The 12609-nt window shown below is 44.2% G+C and overlaps 1 protein-coding gene across 1 annotated transcript in view; it reads right to left on the minus strand.

Moving 5' to 3' along the window:
• The window catches only part of LOC119358377 (plastid division protein CDP1, chloroplastic-like), a 5987-nt gene extending 5341 nt beyond the window's left edge, over positions 1-646 (minus strand). The window contains exon 1 of the mRNA XM_037624949.1: positions 561-646. Within this exon, the coding sequence (XP_037480846.1) occupies positions 561-646 (86 nt within the window). The remainder of the gene's footprint in view (positions 1-560) is intronic.
• Positions 647-12609: the final 11963 nt, after the last annotated feature.

Genomic DNA, 12609 nt, shown 5'->3' on the forward strand with positions numbered 1-12609 from the left:
GGGGGAAGAATAAAGGGGGATGGATGGAGAAAGCGTCAGCGGCAGCGGGCGTCGTCAAGGCCAAGCCGGAGACCGGCGAGATGGATCGGGTTTTGTTGCTTCTATCTGTTGCGTGGACCTGGTTCACGAGCTGGTCGGTAGACGCGGTGCAGTGCTTTCGTAAGACGACAGGTGGGCCGCGCCAGCCGCTGACGCGTGGCCCATCCGGATTCATTTGCTTTCATGTGAAAACGACACCCCGCTCTCCCTTTAATTTCTTTTTTTTTAGGTAATAGCACTGCAGGTCCCTGAACTTGCATGCCAGATGATGGTTTGGTCCTTGAAGTTGAAAAGGCTGATTATTTCATCCCTAAACTTGTCATGGATGTGCAAGTTTAGTCCACAGCCAATCCGAATGCGCCAAGTGGAGCAGCTGGCCTAGGCTGGTCAGCGCCGCGAGTTTTTCAGTTAGCCCCCTCCCTTTGTGACGAATCAACCCGCACTTCAACACAATGTGGCACATGTTTTGGAATATTCTTTGGAATATTCTATCCTGTCGGCAGCTCCCCCCCTCCATTCACCTCTCTGCTCCCTCGCTTCCTTCCTCTGCTCCAGCTCGTCGCCGTCGCCGTCGTCCAGCCCGCTGCCGACACCAGCTCACCGCCATGGTATCTTGGAGTGAAGGATCTAGCTCGTCGTCTGACGGCTACTCTGTGACAAGTGAGGTTAGTTCGTCACTATCCTCTGGCAGTTATAGGGTTAGGGCAAGAATTGGGGATTTTGTTGACTGGAATGTGTTGTAGGCTCCTGCTCCTGCCGTCATTTTCTGCTCTGAGTGGAGAGGCATTGCTTCAGATCTTGCAGCTAGATGTGAACACCAATATGTCTGTGAGAAGTTTGTGTCCTTTGAATCAGTTGATAGTGGAAGGAGGTATCTTGCTTGTGCACAAAAGGTAGTAGATCTATAGTTAAATACACACTTGGAATGTTTCATCTTACTGTGATCTGTATAAGAGTGTGGCACAACATCATGTTTGTGAAGTGAACTTAATTTTTCAGTTAACAGCATCTTGTTTTTTGATTTTTTTACTGAATTTGAAATGAACTAACTGAACTTAAATGAACTCTTAACTGAACTTAAATGAACTTAACCCTAACTGGACTTAATTGAACTTAACATCATCTTGTTTATGAATTTAACTGAACCCAAGCTTTTTCATTAATCTAAAGTTGTTTTCTATCTTATTTGATAGGATGAATGCAACTTTGTGGAGTGGATTGACCCTGAATGGCCTGCCACTCTGAAGATGAGTTTAGCCAGGGTTTGGGGCATGTATGAAGATGAGAACAAGCTAAGGCCCAGGGAAAATGTAGTTAATGTTGAAGAAAATTTTAGGGTTGTGAAAGAGAAAGAAAAGATGGAAAAAGATCTGAGGTTTTTTAAAGTTGATTTTGCTAAGATGATGGCTGACAAGGAGCAGGCAATTACAGAATTGGGCAATGCAAGACTTGCTCTTTCTGACCTACAGCAAGAGCTTGAGAAGAAGAAGCTGTCTGATAAATCTACCACTAGCATTCATCAGTTTGTGAGGGCTAAGGCAGAGAAAGAGAGGGATGAGATGCAGCAACAGATGGACAAAATGAAGGAAGAGATGGAGAAACTGAAGGAAGAGGTGGAGAAAATGAAGGAACAGATGGACAAAATGGTGTCACAGAGGGATGAGTTGAAGAAGGAGAAGAAGAAACTAGAGTACATGATTGGTGATCTATTCAGGCACAAGGAGGAGACCAAGAGCAAGATAAGGAGGGTGAAGGAGATCTTAGATGAATTTGAGTAATTCATTCAAGAAGATATATTAATTAGTTGTATTGGTTTTGTTGGTTTAATGCCAGTATTATGTAATGCACTGAATTTGTATGAATGCTTTTAGTTAACTAAATCTGTATGACAGCTTTTATTGTTACTAGTTATCTGAATGTCTCCAGATAAGTGCAATTTTTACAGTGTCAATTAACTTAGTTTGTAGTTAACTAAAGTTCAGTTATTTGAAGATTCAGTTAACTGAATGTAAATGATATATCTTCAGTTAAACACAAATTGAGTTATCTGAAGATTTAGTTAACTGGATTTAAATGAGCAATCTTCAGTTAACTACAAATTCAGTTATCTAAAGAATTTAGTTAACTGAATTTTAATGAGAAATCTGTAGTTAACTACAAATTGAGTTATCTGAAGATCACAACTTAACTAAATTTTAATGAGAAATATTTAGTTAACTACAAATTCAGTTATCTAAAGATCACAACTTAACTGAATTTTAATGAGAAATCTTTAGTTAACTACAAATTCAGTTATCTGAAGATCACAACTTAACTGAATTTTAATGAGAAATCTTTAGTTAACTACAGTCATCTATATCTTCAGTTAACTGAATTTAAATCAGATATGTTCAGTTAACCACAATTTCAGTTAACTGAATTTAAATGAGTTATATTCAGTTAGAATTGCAAAGCAACAGCAGCAGCAGCATTGCAAAGCAACAGCAGCAGTAGCATTGCAAAGCAGCAGCAAAATGCCCTACATAACTGTTGCATTCTTTCTTTGCAAAGTTGTAGCTACAGACCACATTATAACAGAGCATTTGTAAACAGCAGCAGCAGCATTGCAAAGCAACAGCAGCAGTAGCATTGCAAAGCAGCAGCAAAATGCCCTACATAACTGTTGCATTCTTTCTTTGCAAAGTTGTAGCTACAGACCACATTATAACAGAGCATTTGTAAACAGCAGCAGCACCAGCAAATCAAAGCATGATAACAAGATAGGCATAGCAAAGCAGATTAACTATATAGATAGCATGCAGATGTCCTAAACATTGCAGGATAGTTCAGACAATATAGCAGAAGTCCAACATTACAATTAACTTATGTGCTCTGCATATATAGAGCACACCTAACATAACCTAACCAAAATATCACTAACTTATATGCTGAATTTTCTTGCTAGTTAGCATACCTAACTACTGCATCATCTTCTTGTCCATCATCTTCAGTTCTTCAGGTGCTTCAGGCGCTCCGAGCGGTGCACCTCCCCTGCAAATGGCCTTTTCTTCGTCTTCTCCGGCTTCTCCTTCTCCTCTTCTGCCTCATCCATCACCTCCTGCTTGACGATGTCAAGCACATCTGGGAGCACCTCCACGTCAATTAGGAGGTCTCTATCGCCCTAATTGGCGTTGTGGACTGGCGCCATCATCTGGATCTCGTCCTCTTCCTCCTCTTCCTCGTCGTCCTACAGGACAATGACGGACACCTCCTCATCGCCAGACGAGGCATACGACGCAGAGGAGTCAGAATCCCCTCTGTAGCCCGAGTCGTTGTCGGAGTCCACCTTGCAGTACTCCGAGTCGGACGATAGAGAGACGTCGTCATCGACGTGCACGAGGGGCACCGACGCAGGCAGGGCCAGAACCACATCGTGGACGCGCTGCATCCTCGACCACACGCGCGTCGGATCCGGCTGCGGCTGCTGCGTGGTGGCGGACCTGTACATCCACCAACGCCAGCGCTGCCTCGGGTCGTTGGAGCGCGTCTCCGCCATTGCGAAGCGGAAGATGTTTGCCGGAGGCGTACCTGGGCCGTCCACGAGAGCGCGCCTCTTCTCGTCGTCGGTCATCTGGTCGATGAGGCCCCGTGCGTGGTCCCTAAGCATGTCGATGCTGGGGAACCACCGGCCTATCTCCTGGAGCTCCACACGCGCGACCTGGTCATCTCCTGCCAGCTCGTCGACCATCCTCTGCCATGCAGGGTGGCTGTCCATGGCGTCAGCGGCGACGTCGAGATAGCCGGCGAGGGTTTTCTTCTCAGGTGGAGTGGGAGGTGGGGAGCGTAGAGCCCGAGGCGTCGTGAAACGGTAGTGGTGAGTGGGGGCGGTGGGTGGTGGGTGGTGGCCTCTTAATAGGAATGGAAGAGCGAACGGCACCGCTCTGACCAGCATGTACAGTTTATCTCAGTATAATAAACGTGGCAATTAGTATCTAGCAGATCACTAGTACTAGTGCACTGACATAGAGCTTAGCCTATCACACAAAGGGTCCTGGGCTCGATCCCTAGGACAAACATTTTTTGGGAAAATTATTTTTAGTTCACAACAGCAGTATTCACTCCAAAACATATCATGATTTTGTTAATCCAGCACCTCTTTTTGAAGATATTTTTTAAAACCTTTTTTCAGATAAAAATAGCAACGTTCATTTCAGTTCAAAGCAGCAATGTTCATTTCAGTTAGCACAACAAAAATCAGGAAAATTCAGTTCACTAAGTTAACTGCATCTTCAGTTCACTAAGTTAACTGCATCTTCAGAATCACTAACACTGCATCCATGTAAATTCCAACTTAAACTACATCACTGAAATGCATCATCAAATTAAGTTACAAAAAGGGCAATGAATGCCATTGTGAGCCACTGTTTGCCATCAAAAATTAGGCAATATAAGCCACTGTTTGCCTATCAAAAAAGGCATGTCCATAATATAAAATTACTGTAGGCCTTAACAAAAAAGAATGGCAGACAATAACTGTCACCAAATCACTGATGTGGTGCCATGAAATCATCAGCAGGTGCATTGAGATCAGGAATTGTCCTCTGATCTCCAAACAGCAGCCATCTCCATCCTGCATATGGAACATTTGCTGCTCCTCCTCTCCCTGCAAATGGCATTGCTCCTCCTCTCCCTGCAAATGGCATTGCTCCTCCTCTCCCTACAAATGGCATTGCTCCTCCTCTCCCTACAAATGGCATTGCTCCTCCTCTCCCTGCAAATTGCATTGATCCTCATGTCCAAGCATATGGATTTGCATTTGCTGCTTCTCCTCTCCCAGATGGAACTTCTCCCCTCCCTGCATTTGCATTTGCTGCTATTCCTCTACCTGCATTTGCATTTGCTCCTCTTCCTTTGCTTGCAACTGAATTTCCTCCTCTTCCTCTGCCTGCAACTGAATTTGACCCTCTTCCTCTTTCTGTAGTTGCTCCTCTCCCTGCATCTGGATTTCTTTGTCTTTTTCTTCCTCTCCCCTACCAGATCCTTCTCCTCTGTCAGCTACTGTGGTTGCCCTTGTAGGGTTTCGTAGTAATTTCAAAATTTTCCTACGCACACGCAAGATCATGTGATGCATAGCAACGAGGGGAGAGTATTGTCTACGTACCCAACGCAGACCGACTGCGGAAGCGATGACACGACGTAGAGGAAGTAGTCGTACGTCTTCTCGATCCAACCGATCAAGTACCGAAACTACGGCACCTCCGAGTTCGAGCACACGTTCAGCTCGATGACGATCCCCGGACTCCGATCCAGCAAAGTGTCGGGGAAGAGTTTCATCAGCACGACGGCGTGGTGACGATCTTGATGAACTACAACAGCAGGGCTTCGCCTAAACTCCGCTACAGTATTATCGAGGAATATGGTGGCAGGGGGCACCGCACACGGCTAAGGAATAGATCACGTGGATCAACTTGTGTCAACTTGTGTGTTTAGAGGTGCCCCTGCCTCCGTATATAAAGGAGCCAAGGGGGGAGGGGGCGCCGGCCAAGAGAGAGAGGCGCAGGAGGAGTCCTACTCCTATCGGGAGTAGGACTCCCCCCCAATCCTATTCCAACTAGGATTCCCAAGGGGGAAAGAGGGAGAGGGGTGGCCAGCCACCTCTCCTAGTCCTAATAGGACTAGGGGAAGGGGGGAGGCGCGCAGCCCCCTTGGGCTGCCCCTTTCTCCTTTCCACTAAGGCCCATGATGGCCCATATGGCTCCGGGGGGGTTCCGGTAACCTCCCGGTAACCCGGTAAAATCCCGATTTCACCCGGAACACTTCCGATGTCCAAACATAGGCTTCCAATATATCAATCTTTATGTCTCGACCATTTCGAGACTCCTCGTCATGTCCGTGATCACATCCGGGACTCCGAACAACCTTCGGTACATCAAAATGCATAAACTCATAATACAACTGTCATCGTAACCTTAAGCGTGCGGACCTACGGGTTCAAGAACAATGTAGACATGACCGAGACACGTCTCTGGTCAATAACCAATAGCGGGACTTGGATGCCCATATTGGCTCCTACATATTCTACGAAGATCTTTATCGGTCAGACCGCATAACAACATACGTTGTTCCCTTTGTCATTGGTATGTTACTTGCCCGAGATTCGATCGTCGGTATCCAATACCTAGTTCAATCTCGTTACCGGCAAGTCTCTTTACTCGTTCCGTAATACATCATCTCACAACTAACATATTAGTTGTAATGCTTGCAAGGCTTATGTGATGTGTATTACCGAGAGGGCCCAGAGATACCTCTCCGACAATCGGAGTGACAAATCCTAATCTCGAAATACGCCAACCCAACATCGACCATTGGAGACACCTGTAGTACTCCTTTATAATCACCCAGTTACGTTGTGACGTTTGGTAGTACCCAAAGTGTTCATCCGGTAAACGGGAGTTGCATAATCTCATAGTCATAGGAACATGTATAAGTCATGAAGAAAGCAATAGCAACATACTAAACGATCGGGTGCTAAGCTAATGGAATGGGTCATGTCAATCAGATCATTCTGCTAATGATGTGACCTCGTTAATCAAATAACAACTCATTGTTCATGGTTAGGAAACATAACCATCTTTGATTAACGAGCTAGTCAAGTAGAGGCATACTAGTGACACTTTGTTTGTCTATGTATTCACACATGTATTATGTTTCCGGTAAATACAATTCTAGCATGAATAATAAACATTTATCATGATTATAAGGAAATAAATAATAACTTTATTATTGCCTCTAGGGCATATTTCCTTCAGTCTCCCACTTGCACTAGAGTCAATAATCTAGATTACACTGTAATGATTCTAACACCCATGGAGCCTTGGTGCTGATCATGTTTTGCTCGTGGAAGAGGCTTAGTCAATGGGTCTGCAACATTCAGATCCGTATGTATCTTGCAAATCTCTATGTCTCCCACCTGGACTAGATCCCGGATGGAGTTGAAGCGTCTCTTGATGTGTTTGGTCCTTTTGTGAAATCTGGATTCCTTTGCCAAGGCAATTGCACCAGTATTGTCACAAAAGATTTTCGTTGGACCCGATGCACTAGGTATGACACCTAGATCGGATATGAACTCCTTCATCCAGACTCCTTCATTTGCTGCTTCCGAAGCAGCTATGTATTCCGCTTCACATGTAGATCCCGCTACAACGCTTTGTTTAGAACTGCACCAACTGACAGCTCCACCGTTTAATGTAAACACGTATCCGGTTTGCGATTTAGAATCGTCCGGATCAGTGTCAAAGCTTGCATCAACATAACCTTTTACGGTGAGCTCTTTGTCACCTCCATATACGAGAAACATATCCTTAGTCCTTTTCAGGTATTTCAGGATGTTCTTGACCGCTGTCCCGTGATCCACTCCTGGATTACTTTGGTACCTCCCTGCTAAACTTATAGCAAGGCACACATCAGGTCTGGTACACAGCATTGCATACATGATAGAGCCTATGGCTGATGCATAGGGAACATCTTTCATATTCTCTCTATCTTCTGCAGTGGTCGGGCATTGAGTCTTACTCAACTTCACACCTTGTAATACAGGCAAGAATCCTTTCTTTGCTTGATCCATTTTGAATTTCTTCAAAATTTTGTCAAGGTATGTGCTTTGTGAAAGTCCAATTAAGCGTCTTGATCTATCTCTATAGATCTTAATGCCTAATATGTAAGCAGCTTCACCGAGGTCTTTCATTGAAAAACTTTTATTCAAGTATCCCTTTATGCTATCCAGAAATTCTATATCATTTCCAATTAGTAATATGTCATCCACATATAATATCAGAAATGCTACAGAGCTCCCACTCACTTTCTTGTAAATACAGGCTTCTCCGAAAGTCTGTATAAAACCAAATGCTTTGATCACACTATCAAAACGTTTATTCCAACTCCGAGAGGCTTGCACCAGTCCATAAATGGATCGCTGGAGCTTGCACACTTTGTTAGCTCCCATTGGATCGAAAAAACCTTCTGGTTGCATCATATACAACTCTTCTTCCAGAAATCCATTCAGGAATGCAGTTTTGACATCCATCTGCCAAATTTCATAATCATAAAATGCGGCAATTGCTAACATGATTCGGACGGACTTAAGCATCGCTACGGGTGAGAAGGTCTCATCGTAGTCAATCCCTTGAACTTGCCGAAAACCTTTTGCGACAAGTCGAGCTTTGTAGACAGTAACATTACCATCAGCGTCAGTCTTCTTCTTAAAGATCCATTTATTCTCAATTGCTTGCCGATCATCGGGCAAGTCAACCAAAGTCCATACTTTGTTCTCATACATGGATCCCATCTCAGATTTCATGGCTTCAAGCCACTTTGCGGAATCTGGGCTCACCATCGCTTCTTCATAGTTCGTAGGTTCATCATGATCTAGTAGCATGACCTCCAGAACAGGATTACCGTACCACTCTGGTGCGGATCTTACTCTGGTTGATCTACGCGGTTCAGTAGTATCTTGATCTGAAGTTTCATGATCATTATCATTGGCTTCCTCACTAACTGGTGTAGGTGTCACTGAAACAGTTTTCTGTGATGAACTACTTTCCAGTAAGGGAGCAGGTACAGTTACCTCATCAAGTTCTACTTTCCTCCCACTCACTTCTTTCGAGAGAAACTCCTTCTCTAGAAATGATCCATTCTTAGCAACGAATGTCTTGCCTTCGGATCTGTGATAGAAGGTGTACCCAACAGTTTCCTTTGGGTATCCTATGAAGACACATTTCTCCGATTTGGGTTCGAGCTTATCAGGTTGAAGCTTTTTCACATAAGCATCGCAGCCCCAAATTTTAAGAAACGACAACTTTGGTTTCTTGCCAAACCACAGTTCATAAGGCGTCGTCTCAACGGATTTTGATGGTGCCCTATTTAACGTGAATGCGGCCGTCTCTAAAGCATATCCCCAAAATGATAGCGGTAAATCAGTAAGAGACATCATAGATCGCACCATATCTAGTAAAGTACGATTACGACGTTCGGACACACCATTACGCTGTGGTGTTCTGGGTGGCGTGAGTTGCGAAACTATTCCACAGTTTTTCAAATGTACACCAAACTCGTAACTCAAATATTCTCCTCCACGATCAGATCGTAGAAATTTTATTTTCTTGTTACGATGATTTTCAACTTCACTCTGAAATTCTTTGAACTTTTCAAATGTTTCAGACTTATGTTTCATTAAGTAGATATACCCATATCTGCTTAAATCATCTGTGAAGGTGAGAAAATAACGATATCCGCCACGAGCCTCAATATTCATCGGGCCACATACATCGGTATGTATGATTTCCAACAAATCTGTTGCTCTCTCCATAGTACCGGAGAACGGTGTTTTAGTCATCTTGCCCATGAGGCACGGTTCGCAAGTACCAAGTGATTCATAATCAAGTGGTTCCAAAAGTCCATCAGCATGGAGTTTCTTCATGCGCTTTATACCGATATGACCTAAACGACAGTGCCACAAATAAGTTGCACTTTCATTATCAACTCTGCATCTTTTGGCTTCAACATTATGAATATGTGTATTACTACTATCGAGATTCAATAAGAATAGACCACTCTTCAAGGGTGCATGACCATAAAAGATATTACTCATATAAATAGAACAACCATTATTCTCTAATTTAAATGAATAACCGTCTCGCATTAAACAAGATCCAGATATAATGTTCATGCTCAACGCTGGCACCAAATAACAATTACTTAGGTCTAATATTAATCCCGAAGGTAGATGTAGAGGTAGCGTGCCGACTGCGATCACATCGACTTTGGAACCGTTTCCCACGCGCATCGTCACCTCGTCCTTTGCCAGTGCCCGCTTATTCCGTAGTCCCTGTTTCGAGTTGCAAATATTAGCAACAGAACCAGTATCAAATACCCAGGTGCTACTGCGAGCTCTAGTAAGGTACACATCAATAACATGTATATCACATATACCTTTGTTCACCTTGCCATCCTTCTTATCCGCCAAATACTTGGGGCAGTTCCGCTTCCAGTGACCAGTCTGCTTGCAGTAGAAGCACTCAGTTTCAGGCTTAGGTCCAGACTTGGGTTTCTTCTCTTGAGCAGCAACTTGCTTGCCGTTCTTCTTGAAGTTCCCCTTTTTCTTCCCTTTGCCCTTTTTCTTGAAACTAGTGGTCTTGTTAACCATCAACACTTGATGCTCCTTCTTGATTTCTACCTCCGCAGCTTTCAGTATTGCGAAGAGCTCGGGAATAGTCTTGTTCATCCCTTGCATATTATAGTTCATCACGAAGCTCTTGTAGCTTGGTGGCAGTGATTGGAGAATTCTGTCAATAACGCAATCATCCGGAAGATTAACTCCCAATTGAATTAAGTGATTATTATACCCAGACATTTTGAGTATATGCTCACTGACAGAACTGTTCTCCTCCATCTTGCAGCTATAGAACTTATTGGAGACTTCATATCTCTCAATTCGGGCATTTGCTTGAAATATTAACTTCAACTCCTGGAACATCTCATATGCTCCATGACATTCAAAACGTCGTTGAAGTCCCGATTCTAAGCCGTAAAGCATGGCACACTGAACTATCGAGTAGTCATCAGCTTTGCTCTGCCAGACGTTCATAACATCTGGTGTTGCTCCAGCAGCAGGCCTGGCACCCAGCGGTGCTTCCAGGACGTAATTTTTCTGTGCAGCAATGAGGATAATCCTCAAGTTACGGACCCAGTCCGTGTAATTGCTACCATCATCTTTCAACTTTGCTTTCTCAAGGAACGCATTAAAATTCAACGGAACAACAGCACGAGCCATCTATCTACAATCAACATAAACAAGCAAGATACTATCAGGTACTAAGTTCATGATAAATTTAAGTTCAATTAATCATATTATTTAAGAACTCCCACTTAGATAGACATCTCTCTAATCCTCTAAGTGATTACGTGATCCAAATCAACTAAACCATGACCGATCATCACGTGAGATGGAGTAGTTTTCAATGGTGAACATCGTTATGTTGATCATATCTACTATATGATTCACGCTCGACCTTTCGGTCTCCGTGTTCCGAGGCCATATCTGCATATGCTAGGCTCGTCAAGTTTAACCTGAGTATTCTGCGTGTGCAAAACTGGCTTGCACCCGTTGTAGATGGACGTAGAGCTTATCACACCCGATCATCACGTGGTGTCTGGGCACGACGAACTTTGGCAACGGTGCATACTCAGGGAGAACACTTCTTGATAATTTAGTGAGAGATCATCTTATAATGCTACCGTCCATCAAAGCAAGATAAGATGCATAAAAAGATAAACATCACATGCAATCAATATAAGTGATATGATATGGTCATCATCATCTTGTGCTTGTGATCTCCATCTCCGAAGCACCGTCATGATCACCATCGTCACCAGCGCGACACCTTGATCTCCATCATAGCATCGTTGTCGTCTCGCCAATTTTATGCTTCCACGACTATCACTACCGTTTAGTAATAAAGTAAAGCATTACATCGCGATTGCATTGCATACAATAAAGCGACAACCATATGGCTCCTGCCAGTTGCCGATAACTCGGTTACAAAACATGATCATCTCATACAATAAAATTCAGCATCATGCCTTGACCATATCACATCATAACATGCCCTGCAAAAACAAGTTAGACGTCCTCTACTTTGTTGTTGCATGTTTTACGTGGCTGCTACGGGCTTAAGTAAGAACCAATCTCACCTACGCATCAAAACCACAACGATAGTTTGTCAAATAGACTCCGTTTTAACCTTCGCAAGGACCGGGCGTAGCCATACTTGATTCAACTAAAGTTGGAGAGACAGTCGCCCGCAAGCCATCTCTGTGCAAAGCACGTCGAGGGAACCGGTCTCGCGTAAGCGTACGCGTAAGGTTGGTCCGGGTCATCTCGTCCAACAATACCGCCGAACCAAAGTATGACATGCTGGTAGGCAGTATGACTTGTATCGTCCACAACTCACTTGTGTTCTACTCGTGCATATAACATCAACATAAATAACCTAGGCTCGGATGCCACTGTAGGGTTTCGTAGTAATTTCAAAATTTTCCTACGCACACGCAAGATCATGTGATGCATAGCAACGAGGGGAGAGTATTGTCTACGTACCCAACGCAGACCGACTGCGGAAGCGATGACACGACATAGAGGAAGTAGTCGTACGTCTTCTCGATCCAACCGATCAAGTACCGAAACTACGGCACCTCCGAGTTCGAGCACACGTTCAGCTCGATGACGATCCCCGGACTCCGATCCAGCAAAGTGTCGGGGAAGAGTTTCGTCAGCACGACGGCGTGGTGACGATCTTGATGAACTACAGCAGCAGGGCTTCGCCTAAACTCCGCTACAGTATTATCGAGGAATATGGTGGCAGGGGGCACCGCACACGGCTAAGGAATAGATCACGTGGATCAACTTGTGTCAACTTGTGTGTTTAGAGGTGCCCCTGCCTCCGTATATAAAGGAGCCAAGGGGGGAGGGGGCGCCGGCCAAGAGAGAGAGGCGCAGGAGGAGTCCTACTCCTACCGGGAGTAGGACTCCCCCCC

The sequence above is a fragment of the Triticum dicoccoides genome, chromosome 2A, assembly GCF_002162155.2.
Source record: "Triticum dicoccoides isolate Atlit2015 ecotype Zavitan chromosome 2A, WEW_v2.0, whole genome shotgun sequence".
Taxonomy (NCBI): domain Eukaryota; kingdom Viridiplantae; phylum Streptophyta; class Magnoliopsida; order Poales; family Poaceae; genus Triticum; species Triticum dicoccoides.